The sequence below is a fragment of the Mercenaria mercenaria genome, chromosome 2, assembly GCF_021730395.1.
Source record: "Mercenaria mercenaria strain notata chromosome 2, MADL_Memer_1, whole genome shotgun sequence".
Lineage (NCBI taxonomy): Eukaryota > Metazoa > Mollusca > Bivalvia > Venerida > Veneridae > Mercenaria > Mercenaria mercenaria.
In genome coordinates this window covers 93,685,040-93,706,805 of record NC_069362.1, presented here as the reverse complement: position 1 = coordinate 93,706,805, position 21,766 = coordinate 93,685,040, and the positions used below count along the sequence as shown (strand labels likewise).

General features: G+C 36.7%; 1 protein-coding gene across 1 annotated transcript in view; it reads right to left on the bottom strand.

Annotated features, from left to right (window-relative positions):
• Positions 1-21,766, bottom strand: part of LOC123564605 (carboxypeptidase E-like) — a 41,927-nt gene that overhangs the window by 8,439 nt on the left and 11,722 nt on the right. The window contains exons 3-8 of the mRNA XM_045358306.2: positions 13,940-14,128; positions 10,013-10,194; positions 8,392-8,522; positions 4,655-4,794; positions 3,832-3,955; positions 1,490-1,683 (exon numbers count right to left, since the gene is read on the bottom strand). Coding sequence (XP_045214241.2) covers positions 1,490-1,683; positions 3,832-3,955; positions 4,655-4,794; positions 8,392-8,522; positions 10,013-10,194; positions 13,940-14,128 — 960 coding nt within the window. The remainder of the gene's footprint in view (positions 1-1,489; positions 1,684-3,831; positions 3,956-4,654; positions 4,795-8,391; positions 8,523-10,012; positions 10,195-13,939; positions 14,129-21,766) is intronic.

Sequence of the window (21,766 nt, the reverse complement as noted above, 5' to 3'; positions counted from 1 at the left end):
TAATGGTGGAAGACACCAGGCCCCAATTTTACAAAGAAAACTTAATTACTTAGTTAACTCTATTTTAAAATTGTGCTGTTGCTTAAGTTATTATTTTTTAATGTTGATTTTTTCTATAACAATGTATTTATAGCTAAATTATACTATTGTTAGCAGTATTTGTCTGCAGTACATATTTCAGTCACGCAAATATAATATTTCTATTTAAGCACCATATAACAAACTTAAGTATTTGCTTAAGTATATTTCTAATTTCTATACTTTGTTTCTTTGTAAAATTCAGAATTGTTCTGTTTTGTTCTATGAAATAGTCATATACGGTTCTGATATAGATGAAAAAGTCAACATTGAAGACATAAAGGGCAAAAATATGCATTTGAAATAACAGACTTAGCTAAGCAGTTACTTAAGTTTTTCCTGTAAAATGGGGGCCAGGTGACCCTCCATGCATTATTTCATGCACATGTGGGCATCTGGATAGAATTTCATTTTATAGATCTATTTAATAATTAGTCTATCCTATTTCAACTTAAAATTGTATTAAAAAGCTTTTAGAAAAATCCTACATAAATAAATGTGAAAACCAACCATGAGAAAACCAACATAGTGCATTTGCGACCAGCATCCGCACAGTCTGGTCAGGATCCATACTGTTCGCTAACAGTTTCTCTAATTGCAATAGGCTTTGAAAGTGAACAGCATGGATCCTGACCAGACTGCACGGATGTGCAGGCTGGTCTGGATCCATGCTGGTCCCAAATGCACTATGTTGGTTTTCTCATGGCGCGGCTCAAATGTTTTAAAGAAAATAATCCTTTGTAATTTATCTGACATGTGAGAAGCCAAATTTTTTATTTCCACAAATACTTGAAGTGAATGCTCTTTAAATTATAGTGATAACATACTTCTTGCCTCAGTACATTTCTTCACCATGTGGACTTACAGGGAATTATGCAGTATTATCATTTTTAACAGCAACCTCAATGTGTTGTGGCCAAAGCCTGTGTTACTATAAATAAAAAAAATGTGTCTGTCCTCTCAGCTGAAATTCTTAACCTTTAGCAAGCTAAATTTCTATAATGGACTGGTCCATCATTCATTTTGGGCAGTACCATTTATCATTTGAAGGGGTGTTTACTGAAAATTTATTGACTAAATAGCCAACAGTGCATACCATAATCAGACTACATGGATGTGTAGGCTGATCTTGGTCTGCACTGGTCGCAAAGGCAGAATCACTTGCCACCAGCAGGCTAAACTTATCTATTGAGCCATTTTGTAGAAAAATTTGAAAATTCCATGATATACATGATTTTACCTTGTTTCAAACTTTAATTCAGTCCAGACGAGTAAACTCGGTAAATTAGTTTAACCAATTTTTTAATCAATCACATGGCATATTTTTTGTGTGTAAAACTTATTCCCACCAGTCCAAGTCTAACAATATATAACATATGAAAACAGATCTGAAATACCATCATCTGCTCACCTCACATGACAAGCCACTGTTTGAATCGGTGAAATCGAAGTCAACAGTCTTAGCTTCCACTCTCCTGATGGGATCATTACTGACATCAACACAAGTTGTGCGACTTGTAATAGTCTTACCATCTTTGTCCTGAAGTATAGCTGTGACGGTGTATCTGCCGTCAGCCAAAAGCCTGAAGTAGTCTCCATATTTTGCTGAAATACACACCAATGAATAAATTTTATTTCAATGCAAAAATCAAAACTTGTAAGATCATTTTAAACAGATTTATATAAATATATTGTTGCAAAAACTGCCAAGGCCTCTGGTATTTGCTGTTAGACCCATCAAATCCATAAAAGGTTTTTTTTCATGAATTGTGGCATTGTTCAGAATCCAGATCTACAGTATTCATGATTCAAATCCTTACTCTGCTAAGTTTCTATAACAGACTTGTCCATCTTTCAATTTGGACAATACCATTAACTGTTAAAAAGGGTGCATACCAAAAAGGTACTGACTGAATGGCGAACGGTGTAGATCATGATCAGACTGCAGGGCTCTAATCCACAGAGGTGAGGGGCAAGTGATTATGTTTCAGCAACCTCTGGGTACAGAGACCTCTAGTAACACTCATTCTTTTCGAACCATATTGAATTCCCATTAACAAACAATTGGGATTGGTTACAATTTTTCCGCACTGGCATTATAGCTCCAATAGAGGATATTACATGAGTGTCTTTTCATATTGAATTTATTAAACGAGTTGAATAAAATAATAAAATGTGAGGCTCTGCTAAGCATTTTATCAATTTTATTCAACTTGTTTAATAAATTCAATGTGGAAAAGTCAAAAATGTAATATTCTTTTTATCACATTTTAGCTTTTTCTGTCGAAACATAAAAATTTTTACTTTCTTTTACTATACAAACAAGTCAATTTGACCAACGTCTCCTATACTATAAACAACGTCGACATCAAAGCTTTATTACACTAGTGTATTATCACTTTTAAGTAAATGGTTTTATTACACGCCCACGACGTCAAACATGTGATAATACTTGTTGTGTCATGTTATCTGAATATATCATTCATTCAGTATAGGTAATAACAAGAGCTGTCTCCATAGGATGACACATGCCCCCGATGGCACTTTGAATGAATAGTTATGGCCGATGTTAGAGTTTAGGACCTTTGACCTACGGATCTGGGTCTTGCGCGCGACACGTCATCTTACTGTGCCACACATTCATGCGTAGTTATTTTAAAATCCATGCATGAATGACAAAGATATGGACCAGACACGCCCATCAATGCACTATCATGAAATATGACCTTTAACGTCTAAGTGTGACCTTGACCTTTGAGCTACAGACCTGGGTCTTGCACGCGACACGTCGTCTTACTGTGCCATACATTCATGTGTAGTTACTTGAAAATCCACCCATGGATGACAAAGATATGGACCGGACACGCCCAACTATCATGAAAAATGACCTTTAACGTCTAAGTGTGACCTTGACCTTTAAGCTACGGACCTGGGTCTTGCACGCGACACGTCGTCTTACTGTGGTACACATTCATGCCAAGTTATTTGAAAATCCATCCAGCGATGACAAAGTTATGGACCGGACACGCCCAACTATCATGAAAAATGACCTTTAACGTCTAAGTGTGACCTTGACCTTTAAGCTACAGACCTGGGTCTTGCACGCGACACGTCGTCTTACTGTGCCATACATTCATGTGTAGTTACTTGAAAATCCACCCATGGATGACAAAGATATGGACCGGACACGCCCAACTATCATGAAAAATTACCTTTAACGTCAAAGTGTGACCTTGACCTTTAAGCTACGGACCTGGGTCTTGCACACGACACGTCGTCTTACTGTGGTACACATTCATGCCAAGTTATTTGAAAATCCATCCAGCGATGACAAAGTTATGGACCGGACATGCCCAACTATCATGAAAAATGACCTTTAAAGCTAAGTGTGACCTTGACCTTTAAGCTACGGACCTGGGTCTTGCGCATGACACGTCGTCTTACTGTGGTACACATTCATGCCAAGTTATTTGAAAATCCATCCATCGATGACAAAGATATGGACTGGACACGAAAATTGCGGACAGACCGACAGACTAACAGACCGACAGACAGACAGTTCAAAAACTATATGCCTCCCTTCGGGGGCATAAAATACTATTAATCTTATTTTGAGAAATATGCACAAGTCCTGTTCTTACACAGATTAATATTTGTAATATCTCTGCTGCAGAACCTGCATATTTCTGGATATGAATGTACTGGTGGCAGATAAACAGAATGTATCAGTCATCCTTGTATGTATGTACTTACTGGCTAGTATATCATGATCTATATATTTTTCAGCATTGTACTCTCTCACACGTATAACTGTTACAAAATCTTGATCTAGCAGCTCGTTGGGAAGTGTTATCATCCCCTTTATTCCAATATGTGACTGGAAATACAAGAAAATACATCGTAAATTACAAGAAAACTGTAACTATTATAATGAGAAAAACATCCACTGCTGCAGATTGCAAAGGGATGATGCTTTAGTACTCTAGGGTATCAAGTTATCCAACCGCAGAAAATGTTAGAACAGCTGCGATTCACAGGAACTGCTAAATGAGCATGGGTGCTGGAAGCATCGATGCTCAAACAGTGTTCAAAAACTTTTATTGCATTTTTTTGTTGGGTTAAATATCATACCAACAGAGAATGTCATTTGGTGACTTTCAATATTTATAGCAAGAGCTTCTTTGCACATTCTTTTTGGAACTAGCAAGTAGAACCACAGATTTTCTACAAGCAAGCTTTGGTGGTACTTTTGAAAGAACACAACTCCTGGCAAGATTCTAAAATGACGGAGGCATATGAAGGGAAGCCAGTATTAAAACTGCTTTGCCGTGAATGAGTTTTATTTCATATTTTCCAGTGGTATTGTAACAGATTCAATGTTCATAAAAACAATCCAACAAGTAATTTAAGAAAAGTGATTTGTCTTGCAAACCTGAACACAGGAAGTTTCATCACAAACATGGCTACCTCACTCAAGGAAATACTATGTCCGGTGTTCAGTACATTAAATTTTTCTGTTTCTTAAACAAATATACCCTACAAAGGTCCGAAAATCTACTTTAAGAATTCCGAGTACCTGGAACATGAAGTTAAAGAGTGCATCTATGTTATCCTTCCAGAGTGACGGTAGTTCCTTTGCTGCTGGGAACTTGTCACAGCCAAGTTCTAACGTGATCTCAAAGCAGTTTGTACTCAGGTAGTTATAGTCCTGCATACCTTTAACCAAAGAAATATTTAACTTAAATATCTGCCTGACAACTTCAAATAAAGCTGGTAGGGAGACTGTCAAGTGTCATGCAAACTTGATTTTGAAGTTTTATAAAACTGAAGCTTATTAAACAACAAGAGGGCCAAGATGGCCCTAGGTTGCTCACCTGAAAAACACACCATAACACACCATAACAGTGTAAACATGTTTGACCTAATGATTTCATGGAAAAAATATTCTGACCAATTATCATTAAAATTGGAGCAAAAAATCTTGAGTATAAACAAGACTTTAGTATTTCTTTGATCTGACCTAGTGACCTAGTTTTTAGCCCCAGATGACCCATATTCAAACTTAACCTAGAGTTCATCAAGGCTATCATTCTGACCAAATTTCAAGAAGATCAATTGAAAAATACAGCCTCTATCGCATACAGAAGGTTTTTCTTTGATCTGACCTAGTGACCTAGTTTTTGACCCCAGACTACCCATATTCTAACTTGACCTAGATTTCATCAAGGCAACCATTTTGAACAAATATTATGAAATCCAGTGTAAAATGCAGCCCCTATTGCATACACAAGGTTTTTCCATTATTTAACCTAGTGACCTAGTTTTTAAACCCAGCTTATCCATATTCAAACTTGACCCAAATTTCATCAAGGCTATCATTCTGACAAAATTTCATGAAGATCAGTTGAAAAATACAGCCTCTATCACATACACAAGGTGTTTCTTTGATTTGACCTAGTGACTTACTTTCTGACCCCAGATGACCCATAATCAAAATCAACGTAGATTTTATCAAGGCAATCATTTTGACCAAATTTCATGAAGATCAGTTGAAAAATACAGCCTCTATAGCATACACAAGTTTTTTCTTTGATTTGACCTAGTGACCTACTTTTTGATCCAAGATGACCCATATTCTAACTTGACCTAGATTTCATCAAGGCTATTATTCAGACAGAATTTCATGAAGATTTATTGAAAAATACAGCTTCTATTGCATACACAAAGTTTTTCTTTGATTTGACCTAGTGACCTAATTTTTGACCCCAGATGACCCATATTCAAACTTGACTAATATTCTATCATTGCAATCATTCTGACCAAATTTCATGAAGATAAATTGAACAATACAGCATCTATCGCATACACAAGGTTTTTTTTTGATTTGACCTAGTGACCTACTTTTTGATCAAAAATGACCCATTTTCAATCTCGGCCTAGATTTCATTAAGGTTATTATTTTGACTTAATTTCGGAAGATCAATCGAAAAATACAGCCTGTATCGCATATACAAGCTTTTTCTTTGATTTGACCTAGTGACCTAGTTTTTGACCCCAGATGACCCATTTTCGAACTAGACCTAGATTTTATCAAGGTTATCATTCTGACAAAAATTCATGAAGATTAATTGAATAATACAGCCTCTATCGCATACATAAGGTTTTTCTTTCATTTGACCTAGCGACCTAGTTTTTGACCCCAGATGACCCATTTTCAAACTCAGCCTAGATTTCATCAAGGTTATCATTCTGACCAAAATTCATGAAGATTAATTGAATAATACAGCCTCTATCGCATACATAAGGTTTTTCTTTCATTTGACCTAGCGACCTAGTTTTTGACCCCAGATGACCCATTTTCAAACTCAGCCTAGATTTCATCAAGGTTATCATTCTGACCAAAATTCATGAAGATTAATTGAAAAATACAGCCTCTATCGCATACACAAGGTTTTTCTTTGATTTGACCTAGTGACCTAGTTTTTGACCCCAGATGACCCATTTTCGAACTCAGCCTAGATTTCATCAAGGTAATCATTCTGACCAAATATCATGAAGCTCAGTTGAAAAATACAGCCTCTATCGCATACACAAGCCAAATGTTGACAGACGACAGACAGACAGACGACAGACGCCGGACATTGAGCGATCAGAAAAACTCACCTGAGCTAAAAATATGATTAATTTTCTGAAATGGTCTTTATATTAAAAACAATTAAAACTTTGATTTATACTAAAAATTGAAATAATTTTGCACTTTATGAGGTAGAAAAATTCTTAAGGACAGCATATTTGCAAACTTTGAAGAAACTGAGCGCAGCACAGAGAATCTTTATAAAGTCAATAAGTGATTTATAACCAGCTCAGTTGTCTGATATGGCATACGCACCACACCATGAGAAAACCAACAAAGTGCATTTGCATCGGCACAGTCTGGTCAGAATCTAGGCTGTTCGCTTTCAAAGCCTATTGCAATTAGAGAAATGTTAGCGAAAAGCATGGATCCTGACCAGATTGTGCAGATGCGCAGGCTGGTCTGGGTCCATGCTGGTCGCAAACGCACTATGTTGGTTTTCTCATGGCACAGCTCATATTAAGTTTGCTGAGTAAGTAACGGTCAAGATTTCCATACAAGACAATGTGAGTTTAATTCTCTCAAATGACAAGACAACAATACATCTAACTAATTCAACTTCCACCACAAATTCATGACAGGAAGTTGTAAATTAATTTCGAAGAACAAATTAGAACTGGTACAAAATCCAAGAACACTTGTAACATAAAATGGAAGTCCGTTCATAACCTATATAGTGTTGAAAAACAGCTTTTAACCAATTATCAAAAAATCAAATAGATGCCAGTTTATCATGTATGTGATGCCATTGATGTATTCATAAACAGTGATATATTTAATTTTACTCTGTCTCTGGTACAAGTGTAAATCAGAATGTAACAAGAGCCTGTAGAACACGAAATGCCCCCTTTATGCATTCAGTAATTGCACAATGAACAGACATTATTTGGTCACTGTGCACTTGACATTTGACATACTGACATCAAATCAATAATTATGGGTCATTCATAAGTGACCTCCATATCAAATGTGATCTTAGACCATAGCATTCTCTAGTTATTTGGCAAAAAAGTTCTACTGTTCTGGGTCAATGTGAATTGACCTTTGACCTTCTGACCTCAAAATCAATAGGGGTCATCTGTTGGTCATGCCCAACCTCCGTATCAACTTTCATGATCCTAGGCCCAAGTCTTTCTGAGTTATCATCTGGAAACTGTTTAAACTGTTCCGGGTCACTGTGACCTTGACCTTTGACCTACTGACCTCAAATCAAAAGGGTCATCTGCTGGTCATGCCCAACCTGCCTATCAACTTTCATTATCCTAGGCCCAAGCATTCTTGAGTTATCATCCAGAAACTGTTTAACTGTTCCGGGTCACTGTGACCATGACCTTTGACCTACTGACCTCAAAATCAATACGGGTCATTTGCTGGTTATGACCTGCCTCCCTATCAACTTTTATTATCCTCTGCCCAAGCTTTCTTGAGTTATCATCCGGAAACCTATTGGTCTACGGACGGACTGACCGACCAACTAACATCTGCAAAACAATATACACCACCTTGTTTGAAGGGGGGCACAATAAACATACTATTCCCTATACATTGTGGAAAATGCAAATTCTGTTACAGACAGTTACACCATACTTCTAAAGTTGCACAATAATGTCCAATGCAGAATACATGCATAATTCTCAATGAATATCTAATAACATTAGGTGTTTTAATCAAAATCTTACCTCCAGGTACAGAGTACCATTCTGCTCCATTAGTGATACCATTCTTAAAGTCTTTTTCTCTTTTGTCACATCCAGCATGATCTTTCTTCCCCATTACTCTGTGTGCCAGTGAATAGCTCTTTGCAAGGTACCTATTAACAATTAATATTAGCATTAAACTCGCATATCTAGCCATAAATTACATTACAATTCTGTGAGAAACTACATGTAATCGCTATGATACAGATAGTGCCACGACCAGAAGTTTTGAGTATTGGCAGATGTCCTGCAGAAGGAGAGGATAAAGGTTGGAGCCCCTAAGAAAACAGTTTCCCCCCTTTGTCAAGCAAGGATAGCACAAGACTAAATCCATTAGTATTACCCTCTTGGTCTAAGAGGCAAGGAATTGAAAGATGTAAATGGTCTTTGCCCCTATGTCATCCAAAACAAGGTGACCAGACATAATTTAGTGGTCACAGATGCAAAAACAGACGTAACTGGTGGAGGCAACTGTTCACTGTCTCTTGGTAGGGAGAAAAGACAAGGCCTCTGAAAGGAAGATGGCCAAGTTAAATGACTGGGCTGTCATATTTATCAATTGGCATTGGTATCAATGTATTAACAGTATGGTCAAGTCAGTATGCATTCATACAAACTTTTTTAATATATTGATACAGTCAAATTGTGTTACTGAAAGTCAAAATCCTAAGACAAATGAAAAACAGTTCCTTTAAATAATCAAAAGAAAATGAAAATGGTTTCTGACCATCACTTATACACATACTATGTTTGCACGTAACAGTCAATCTTGAATAACAGCTTGAGCAAAAAATATTATCTGATCTTCAAACAACTAAGATGGAACTATTTCTACTCACAGTAATTCTGATACATCAATTTTTGGTTGATATGTGTGAACTGACAGATCCATCTAAAATTATCAATCAATGACAGCCCTGTTTCATGAACTGGCAGATGTGTGCAAAAAAACGCAAATGGAAAATTTGGTTTTCACTGTAGAAGTAGAATGTTTTGTTAGAGAAAAAGTAAGAAATTCAGCAATCAATGCCTTTGGTAAAGCTGTTCAGGGAGCATCTAGTTGGCTCTAGTTACATCAAAATGAACCAAAGTGGCAGCCATCACAGACAGGCAGTGCCTGATCACCACTGCTGCCCCGCTCCACCCACCACTGATACCCCATCCACCAACTGCTGCCCACTCAACATTGCTGCTCCACCCACCACTGATACTCTATCCACCAACTGCCGCCCCACCCATCATTGCTGCCCAAAAATTCCGAGTATTCCATGATTAAGAGGCTGAGCAAAACACTTGTGAATAATTAGGTAATACCGTATCTGGCTGACATTGTATGAATTAAGTAGCAACACTAAGTTCTGTTTTTTCAAAACAAAATCTTTTATTGGATTTAACAGGATTTATTTGTTGTTCAGATTTTTTGTTCTTGATTTTTTCTCATATCACAAAGTCAATAAGAAGTTCGCAAGAAAGTCTATTTTTAATTCTTAAAATCTTTCTGCAGTATTACGTTTAACTTAAAATAGTTCTTACTAACACACTTTACTAACAAACTTAACTAGATGAAAAGATTTGGTAATTTTTCTTATGAAAATCTTCTTACTTGAATGTCTTATCATCAGGACTGGCAGTGTATTTGTGTGCACTCCCATCGGGTGTTTCATCAAATGGATAATTGGCTACCAGGTCACCATTATGCATGTTTGATGACAGGACGAACGGTTCACTGTGGATCCATGACATCACCATCTTGGTCTCAGGTTCGAGCTTTAAGCCAGGTTCATTCTAAAATTGAAAAATGTTTACATACAGTCCAACTTGAGCTAACAGTCACCTTTCATAAGCTTTGAATTCCCTCCCCCCCCCTCCAACAAATTTCCTTCCTTAAAATTACTTCATTAATTAGACATCTGCTTTATGCAGTCAGCAGCAACTGTTTTTCATTCCTGAATGCATCTTCAGATCCCATTCAAAGGTCTTTTGCACCTTTTTTTGCTCTGGCAAAAATCAACAGAAGAAGTTGGACAAGATTATGTGCTGAGGACTTTTTTTGTGGATTACAGCATTGCCACTGGTGTGTAAACAAGAGCACTGCCTTGCAGGTGCAGATGCTCATCTGATTTTTTTGTCTCTGTATAATAGAAATATTGTCCTACCCATGATTTTTTAAGTACAAAAGGGGCCATAATTCTTGCAAAAAGCAATGTAGATTTATGGTACTTGCTGTGCAGAGTCAGCTTTTAATGGCGAATAACTGCTCCAAGTTTTAAAGCAATAGCTTTGACTGTGCAGGATAAAAAAGTTGACCTAAATGCAAAACTTAACCAAGAAATCTGATATTTTCTAAGCCAAAAAGGGGCCATATTTCTTGCAAAAAGCAGGATGGAGTTATGTTTCTTGCTGTAGTCAGCTATTGATGGTGAACAAGTGTTGCAAGTGTTAAAGCAATAGCTTTGATAGTTTAGGAAACAAGAGGGTCATGATGACCCTGGATCGCTCACCAGAGTAATATGAGCTACATATTTCAAATGTCAAACTGATGATTTTTAGAATTTTTTTGGAAGATTTTCTGATGTACAATCAAGTAACCCCTGGGGCGGGGCCAAGTTTACCCCGGGGGTCATGAATGGAACAAAGTTTGTAGAAGTCTACTAGGCAATGTAACATATCAAATATGTAAGATCTAGGCCTTCTGGTTTATTTTTAGCAAATTTATGAAGATTTCCCTATATACAATCAAGTAACCCCTGGGACTGGGTAAATTTGACCCTGGGAGATCCAGATTTGAATTTTTTTTGTAGAAGTCTACTAGGAAATGCTACACGTCAAATATCTAAGATCTAGGCCTTCTGGTTTATTTTTAGAAACTTTTTGAAGATTTTCCTATATAAAATCAAGTGACCCCATGGGGCGGGGTCAATTTGACCCCGGGGTCATGATTTGAAGAAATTTTGTAGAAGTCTACTAGGCAATGCTACATGTCAAATGTCTAAGACCTAGGCCTTTTGGTTTATTTTTAGAAATTTTTTGAAGATTTTCCTATGTAAAATCAAGTGACCCCTGGGACGGGGTCAATTTTGACCCCAGGGGTCATGATTTGAACAGATTTTGTAGAGGTCCACTAGGCAATGCTACACGTGAATATCTAAGCTGTAGGCCTTCTGGTTTATTTTTTAAAATTTTTTTAGGATTTTCCTATGTAAAATCAAGTGACCCCTGGGCTGGGGTCAATTTGGACCCCGGGGCTCATGATTTGAACAAATTTTGTAGAGGTCCATTAGGCAATGCTACATGTCAAATATCTAATCTGTAGGCCTTCTGGTTTATTTTTAGAAAAATTTGAAGATTTTTCTATGTACAATCAAGTAACCCCATTGGGCGGGGTCAATTTGATCCCGGAGGTCATGATTTGAACAAATTTTGTAGAAGTCTACTAGGCAATGCTACACGTTAAATATCTAAGATCTAGGCCTTCTGGTTTATTTTTAGAAACTTTTTGAAGATTTTCCTATGTAAAATCAAGTGACCCAATGGGGCGGGGTCAATTTCACCCCGAGGGTCATGTTTTGAAGAAATTTTGTAGAAGTCTACTAGGCAATGCTAGACGTGAAATATCTAAGCTCTAGGCCTTTTGTTTATTTTTAGAAATTTTTTGAAGATTTTCCTATGTAAAATCAAGTGACCCCTGGGGCGGGGTCAATTTTGACCCCGGGGTCATGATTTGAACAACTTTAGTAGAGGTCCTCTAGGCAATGCTACAGGTCAAATATCTAAGCTCTAGGGCTTCTGGTTTTTGAGAAGAAGATTTTTTAAGATTTTCCTATGTAAAATCAAGTGACCCCTAGGGCGGGGTCAATTTTGACCCCGGGGGTCATGATTTGAACAAACTTGGTAGAGGTCCACTAGGCAATGCTTCACACCAAATATTTAAGCTCTAGGGCTTCTGGTTTTTGAGAAGATGATTTTTAAAGTTTTTCCTTTCTGTTGCCATGGCAACCAGAGTTCTGCATGGAATTAAATTCTTTGAACAATTTTTAAAGAAGACCATCCAAGGAACATCCCTGTGAAGTTTCATCAAAATTGGCCTGTTGGTTTAGGAGGAGATGTTGTTTAAAGGAAAGTGTGGACGGACGGACGCCGGACGGACGGACGCTGGACGGTGAGCGATCACAATAGCTCACCCTGAGCACTCTGTGCTCTGGTGAGCTAAAACGCTGACCTAAACATAAAATTTAACCAGGCAACGCCAAAGCCGACGCCAATCAAGTGATGACAATAACTCATCATTTTTTTTTCAACAAATCAGATGAGCTAACAAGAGCACCGCCTTGCGGGTGCTGACACTCATCTGATTTTTTTTGTGTAATAGAAATACTGTCCTACCCATGATTTTCTAAGTCTAAAAAGGGCCATCCTTCTTGCAAAAAGCAGGACAGAGTTATGTTTCTTGATGTTTAGTGTCCACTTATGATGGTGAAAAACTGTTGCAAGTTTTAAAGCAATAGCTTTGATAGTTTATGAGAAAAGTTGACTTAAACATAATACTCAACCAAGAAAATGATTTTCTAAGTCCAAAAGGGGCAATAATTATTGCAAAAAGCAGGATGGAGTTATGTTGCTTGCTGTACAGGGTCAGCTTATGATGGTCAACAAGTGTTGCAAGTTTCAAAGCAATAGCTTTGATAGTTTAAGAGAAAAAGTTGACCTAAACATAAAACTTAACCAAGAAATCTGATATTTTCTAAGTCCAAAAGGGGCCATAAATCTTGCAAAAAGCAGGATGGAGTTATGTTTCTTGCTGTACAGGGTCAACTTACGATGGTGAACAAGTGTTGCAAGTTTTAAAGCAATAGCTTTGATAGTTTAGGATAAAAGCTGACCTAAACATAAAACTTAACCAAGAAAACTGATTTTCTAAGTCCAAAAGGGGCAATAAATCTTGCAAAAAGCAAGATGGAGTTATGTTTCTTGATGTACAGGGTCTGCTTATGATGGTGAACAAGTATTCCAAGTTTCAAAGCAATAACTTTGATAGTTTAGGAGAAAAGTTGATCTAAACATAAAACTTAACCAAGAAATCTGATATTTTCTAAGTACAAAAGGGGCCATAAATCTTGCAAAAAGCAAGATGGAATTATGTTTCTTGCTATACAGGGTCAGCTTATGATGGTGAACAAGTATTCCAAGTTTCAAAGCAATAGCTTTGATAGTTTAGGAGAAAAGCTGACCTAAACATAAAACTTAACCAGGCAACGCCGACGCAGACGCCGACGCCGACAACCGCTCAAGTGATGACAATAACTCATCATTTATTTTCAAAAAATCAGATGAGCTAAAAACAAAACCAGTTAAACTTGAATTTACATTTCACCAAATTTGGACAAACAGTAAAATCTCACTTTTTCAGTCATGCTTTAGCTCACTTTAAATATATAGTATTAACTGTAGTTTGTATAGTTTACACTACAAGGCTGAATTCATTTTATTTTTGTAATTTCAGAAATATATCAAAATCCAATTTCAGTCTTACTGCCTGGGCCTGCTTAATCATTTCAAAATGTTGATCAAGATGGTTGTTCTTGTGACGGCGATTATTAACGTTTCTGTAATAGATCTCATTGAGATTTGGGAAGTTCCGGTTCAGGTCTACCCCATCAGAATTGGCTCGTCCTTCCAACCAATCCTCAACTCCATTCTGATAATCACCTGCTGCTGATGACTGAAAAAAAAAAGAAAGAAAAAAATTTAGCTAACAAGCATATAAAACTATTAATTTGTTTTGTTAAAGATTTATTACTAAAACAAATATGTCTGTGCAGCAGGTGCATAAAATGTTGAAGAAGCAGAGAATAACCTCTGCCTCACTGAAAATGACCAACAGCATGTATCTGAGCCATGTTCAGTACAATAGTGTGTGAAATATACATGTATAAAAATAGAAAGCAGGGTTGCATTTAGGTATTTTGTAAGAAAAAATAAGAGCTGAGGTTCAGATGATGCAGACTGCAAGCAGAGCATCAAGCATGGGGTGGATTTCTGCATTTGATTTCCTGTAGACTGAGCTGTAATAGTGGTGAAAATGTTGTCATTTGTACTGGCCTTTCAAATGTTTACAGCAAAACACTGGTAGAGGGTAACATGTATGCACAAGCTTATTGAAATTTGTAAATTTTTCATTGCAATTTACAATTAAACAACAGCTATCCATAAAGACGGGGTGCTTCACTATTCAGCCACTTCTAAGTTAAACTTCAAAAAGGGCCATAACTTGGCAAGACATATATTATGTAACTGACTTATTAAATTGAACCAAGAGTTATTTAACTATAATACATTGTATTTCAGTAGGTTTGTTGAGCAGGAAACCTAGTTTGAGTTTTAATACAATATATGCAACGGTTTCTGAGATAGGAACTTGCATTCAAAACTTAAACCAAGATGTGGCACGTACGTGTACTTCTCACTAAAATGTGCATGCATGTTTCCTCTAAGTAAGTTGCCTCCACTGCTTTTTGGTCAAAATTGGGTCTCTTCGTCAGTCTTCAAGACATAATTTTCATTTCATGTTATAAAAATCACTGGCATCTGATTTTTTGGTTATGCACCTACACCACAGACTGCACATGTACTGACATATATTGTATCAGTAACTGGAGAAAATCTGATATATTTTGAACATATAAAATATAGGTATGCTGAATTATGGTGCATGACATAGTCACCAAATGTGCAGGTATAAAGCCAAACAAGAGCTGTCCGTAAGACAGCGTGCTCGACTTTTCTCCGTGCTTGACTCTGAATTAGAGCTTTGCCAGTAAGAAAAATTCTAAGTTAAAAAAGGACATAACTCTGTCAAAATTCAAATTAGAGTTATGGGAATTGCGTCTCTTGGTGTAGACTTTGATAGTAAATAAATATTTTGAGTTTCAAGTCAAAAGCTTTAACAGTAACAGAGATATTTTTAACAAAAAATTCTAAGTCAGAAGGGGGCATAATTCTGTCAAAATTCAAATTAGAGTTATGGATATTGTTTCTCCTGGTGTAGACTTTGATGGTAAATAAGTATTTTAAGTTTCAAGTCGAAAGCTTTGATAGCAACAGGGATATTTGACTTTATCAAAAACTTTAACCAAAAGTTCTAACTTAAAAAGTGGCATAATTCTGTCAAAATTCAAACCAGAGTTATGGGAATTGTGTCTCTTGGTGCAGACTTTGATTGTATATAACTACTGTGAGTTTCATGTCAAAAGCTTTAATAGTAACAGAGATATTTGACTTTATCAATTTTTAAAAAAACAATTCTAAGTTAAAAAGGGGCATAATTCTGTCAAAATTCAAATCAGAGTTATGGGGATTGTTTCTTCTGGTGTAGACTTTGATGGTTTAATAAGTATTTTAAGTTTCAGGTCAATAGCTTTGATAGTAACAGAGATATTTGACTTTATCAAAAACTTTAACCAAAAATTCTAAGTTAAAAAGGGGCATAATTCTGTCAAAATTCAAATCAGAGTCATGGGGATTGTTTCTCCTGGTGTAGACTTTGATAGTAAATAACTATTTTAAGTTTCAAGTCAATAGCTTTGATAGTAACAGAGATACATATTTGATTTTTACCAAAAACTTTAACCAACGGCGACGCCGACGCTGACACCGCGCCGGAGGGAGTGCAATAGCTCTACTTTTTCTTCGAATAGTTGAGCTAAAAATCAGGTGCCTGTGCTTAAAACTGCTATATCAAAGCAAATGTCTGGGGCGTATAATTTATAGTTTCAAATGCATCTGTCCATAGCTCCTGTGTTACAACAGGGATATTTTGCAAAATCTTTGTCAATAAGTTTATAACAACCAATAATGTTATAAAACTTAATAAGTTTATACTAGTCAGTCTTAAATGTTATATCAGTGAATAAGTTCATACTAGTGAAAAAGTATATATCAATCAATGATGCTATACCAGTCAATAAATCAATAACGTTATACCAGTCAATAAGTTTATACCAAAGGATAGTCATACATTTTTTAACAAATATAAAGTGAACTGACTGCCTTTATGTCCATTTAAAAGTAAGAACTTTCATAATGTATGGAATTTTCACTCCTGATATTTCGGAAAATGGAAACTTCTTGAGAATTTGACTGAATGTGGACAAAGAACATCAATATATAATGGACTTGCTGTCATTATGGTCTATGGTCAGCAATTATGTTTCCCCTTTCATTTACCACCAGAATAATTTGGAGAAACAACAAATTGAGATAAATGTCCTATTCCTGTCCTTATACAAGTCAGATAAAAAATGCCAGTGTTCACCCTTAGCATAAATTAAATCTAACATTCTATGACATTTTTAATCCCCCGCCGTGGCGTAGGGGGTAGGAATGGTCTGCGTCCGTCCTTCCGTCCGTAACAAAATCGTGTCCGGTCCATATCTCCTAAACCCCTTGAAGGATTTTCATGAAACTTGGGTCAAATGATCACCTCATCAAGACGAAGTGCAGAACCCATGAGTCAGCCTTGTCGGTTCAAGGTCAAGGTCACAACTCAAGGTCAAAGTTTGAGCCTGCCATTTTGTGTCCGCTCTATATCTCCTAAACCCCTTGAAGGAATTTTATAAAACTTGGGTCAAATGATCACCTGATCAAGACGATGTGCAGAACCCATGAGTCAGCCATGCCGGCTCAAGGTCAGATCACAACTCCAGGTCAAAGGTTTGAGCCTTCCATTTTGTGTCTGCTCTATATCTCTTAAACCCCTTGAAGGAATTTTATAAAACTTTGGTCAAATGATCACCTCATCAAGACGAAGTGCAGAACCCATGAGTCAGTCATGCCGGCTCAAGGTCAAGGTCACAACTTAGGGTCAAAGGTTTGAGCCTTCCATTTTGTGTCCGCTCTATATCTCCTAAACCCCTTGAAGGATTTTCATCAAACTTGGGTCAAACGATCACCTCATCAAGGCGATGTGCAGAACTTATGAGTCAGCCATGTTGGCTCAAGGTCAAGGTCACAACTGAAGGTCAAATGTTTGAGCCTTCCATTTCTATCCGCTCTGTATCTCCTAAACCCCTTGAAGGAATTTTATAAAACTTGGGTCAAATGATTACCTCATCAGAACGATGTGCAGAAATTATGAGTCAACCATGCCAGCTCAAGGTCAAGGTCACAACTAAGGGTCGAAGGTTTGAGCCTTCCATTTGGTGTCCACTCTGTATCTCCTTAACCCCTTGAAGGATTTTCATCAAACTTGGGTCAAATGATCACCTCATCAAGAACTCATGAGTCAGCCATGTCAACTCAAGGACAAGGTCACAACTGAAGGTCAAAGGTTTCAGCTCTGTATCTCCTAAACCCCTTGAAGGATTTTCATGAAACTTTGGTCAAATGATCACCTCATCAAGACGTTGTGCAGAATTCATGAGTCAGCCATGTCAGTTCAAGGTCAAGGTCACAGCTAAAATCAAAGGTTTACTCTTTCACTATCCATAGCAGTGGCGGGGGATTTAGCTGTCTTTCAGACTGCCTTGTTCATTTATAGTATATCCTGTTGGAGATTAATGTTTATTTTAGTATTTTTATAGATTTTTGTAATCAATTACTCCCATTTAAGTTAGAATTATTCAAACAAGAGGGCCAAGATGGTCCTAGGTCGCTCACCTGAGAAACACACCATAACAGTGTAAACATGTTTGGCCTAGTGCTTTCATGGAAAAAAAAATATTCTGACCAATTATCATTATAATAGGAGCAAATAATCTTGAGTATAAATAAGTATTTTCTTGATTTGACCTAGTTACCTAGTTTTTGACCCCAGATGACCCATATTCGAACTTGAGCTAGATTTCATCAAGGCTATCATGCTGACCATATTTCATGAAGATCAATTGAAAAATACAGTCTCTATCGCATACGAAAGGTTTTTCTTACATTTGACCTAGTGACCTAGTTTTTAACCCCAGACTACCCATATTCAAACTTCAGTGTAAAATGTAGCCCCTATTGCATACACAAGGTTTTTCCTTGATTTGACCTAGTGACCTAGTTTTTAAACCCAGATGACCCATATTCGCACTTGACCTAGATTTCATCAAGGCAATCATTCTGACCAAATTTCATGAAGATTAATTGAAAAATCGACCTCTATTGCATACAGAAGGTTTTTCTTTGATTTGACCTAGTGACCTACTTTTTGACCCCAGATGACCCATAATCAATCTCAACATAGATTTTATCAAGGCAATCATTTTGACAAAATTTCATGAAGATCAAGTGAGAAATACACCCTCTATCACATACATAAGGTTTCCCTTTGATTTGACCTAGTGACCTACTTTTTGATCCCAGATGACCCATATTCAAACCTGGCCTAGATTTTATCAAGGCTATCATTCTGACTTAATTTCTGGAAGATCAATTGAAAAATATAGCCTCTATCACATACACAAAGTTTTACTTTGATTTGACCTAGTGACCTACTTTTTGACCCCAGATGAAGCATATTTGAACTTGACCTAGATTTCATTAAGGCAATTATTCTGACCAAAATTCATGAAGATTAATTGAAAAATACAGCCTCTATCCCATTACTATTACTGACCAATTTTCAATGAATGATATATTGAAAAATCATCGACCAATCTTAATTGCAATAACACGAACGGTTTTTCTTTGATTTGTGACCTAGTTTGACCTCCCCATTTTCGAACTCGGCCTAGATTTCATCAAGGTTACCATTCTGACCAAATTTCATGAAGATCAGTTGAAAAATACAGCCTCTATCGCATACACAAGCTAAATGTTGACAGACAGATGCCAGACGACGGACGCCAGACAACGAGTGATCAGAAAAACTCACCTGAGCATTGCTAAGGTGAGCTAAAAATGGAGTTTTGATTTCAATATAATTTCTAGTTTTAAATTTGCAATTGAAAGATAATGCGACATTTTAATAATCTGAACCCACAGGCAAGTTTTAAAGCTGTGTCACTTCCAAAATTCATCTACTTCCAATCTATCCAAGTTGCACAATCAAGATAGGTACATGGATTTTTCACCATCTTATATAGACTTTTAATGAATTTTGGCTTATTATTATATCCATCAATGTAAATCTTTCACAAATATAATACAATTCTTCTTATATTCTCAATAGTCTTCAGGAAAAGCTGTACATGTGCCAGGGCCTGTAATGGCATATTGCAGCTGCAACACTGACTTCTTATTTCTTTTTTGTGTTAATTTAATCTACCATGAAAAAACAGTCTTTCAGTAAAAGAATTATAGTGATGACATCTGAGACTGTATAAGTAAATTTCACCTGGTACTGCTTGTTGCCCTTTGCAAGCCTAGATATGATGTGGGCAGCCATTACAAAAGAACAGATGCAATATCTTGAAGCTGTAAAGGTTGCCCAGGCAATAGGAAAATATGCCACCTGCACCCCTAATAACTTCATATAACAACTTGCTGGGGAATACAAAGTCCTATATAATGTTGTGCAATATTATAATTATATACTAGTATACAATAAGTTATAACATTCAAAATTAGGACTAAAATTTGCATATATATAATTCAACAGTGTTGCTGATTACTTACAACATCTATAAAAGTTAAAGAAAAGTATTTAATTTCAATTTTAATAAGATTTCATTTTTAAATTGATTGGAGAATATGAGGAAAAGTCTAAGAAATCATCACATTAAAGGGAAGTAATTCTGAACAAAATGCATCAAATTTTTTTTTCCATTGGGTCCATATCACACACAAGCTTATAAATATTAAAATATTTAAAGGAAAGACAATGTTGTTCTTACGTTAATTTCATCAGCTAGGACTTCTTAAATCATTTAACAAGAGGGTCATGATGACCCTGGATCGCTCACCAGAGTAATATGAGCTACATGTTTCAAATGTCAAACTGATGATTTTTAGAATTTTTTTGGAAGATTTTCCGATGTACAATCAAGTAACCCCTGGGGCGGGGACAATTTTACCCCAGGGGTCATGATTTGAACTAAGTTTGCAGAAGTCTACTAGGCAATGTTACATATTAAGTATCTAAGCCTTCTGGTTTATTTTTAGCAAATTTATGAAGGTTTCCCTATGTACAATCAAGTAACCCCTGGGGCTGGGTCAATATGACCCTGAGGGGTCAAGATTTGAACAACTTTTGTAGAGGTCCACTAGGCAATGCTACATGTCAAATATCTAAGATCTAGGCCTTCTGGTTTATTTTTAGAAAATTTTGAAGATTTTTCTATGTACAATCAAGTAACCCCATGGGACGGGGACAATTTGATCCTGGGGGTCATGATTTGAACAAATTTTGTAGAAGTCTACTAGGCAATGCTACATGTCAAATATCTAAGATCTAGGCCTTCTGGTTTATTTTTAGAAAAATTTTGAAGATTTTCCTATGTACAATCAAGTAACCCCTGGGGCTGGGTCAATTGTGACCCCGGGGGTCATGTTTTGAACAAATTTTGTAGAGGTCCACTAGGCAATGCTACAAGTCAAATATCTAAGCTCTGGGCCTTCTGGTTTATTTTTAGAAAATTTTGAAGATTTCACTATGTACAATCAAGTAACCCCATGGAGCGGGGTCAATTTGACCCCGAAGGTCATGATTTGAACAAATTTTGTAGAAGTCTACTAGGCAATGCCACATGTCAAATATCTAAGATCTAGGCCTTCTGGTTTATTTTTAGAAAAATTTTTAAGATTTTCCTATGTAAAATCAAGTGACCCCTGGGGCAGGGTCAATTTTAACCATGAGGGTCATGATTTGAATAAATTTTGTAGAGGTCCACTAGGCAATGCTACATGTCAAATATCTAAGCTCTAGGCCTTCTGGTTTATTTTAGAAAAATTTTGAAGATTTTCCTATGTAAAATCAAGTGACTCCTGGGGCGGGGTCAATTTTGACCCCAGGGTCATGATTTGAACAACTTTAGTAGAGGTCCACTAGGCAATGCTACATGTCAAATATCTAAGCTCTAGGCCTTCTGGTTTTTGAGAAGAAGATTTTTTAAGATTTTCCTATGTAAAATCAAATGACCCCTGGGGCATGATTTGAACAAACTTGGTAGAGGTCCACTAGGCAATGCTTCACACCAAATATCTAAGCTCTAGCGCTTCTGGTTTTTGAGAAGATTTTTAAAGTTTTTCCTTTCGGTTGCTATGGCAACCAGAGTTCTGCATGGAATTCAATTCTTTGAACAATTTTTGTAGAGCTTCACCCAAGGAACATTCCTGTGAAGTTTGGATGAAATTGGCCTAGCGGTTTATGAGGAGATGTCGTTTAAAGTAAAAGTTTACGGACGCCGGACGCCAGACGGTGAGTGATCCTAATAGCTCA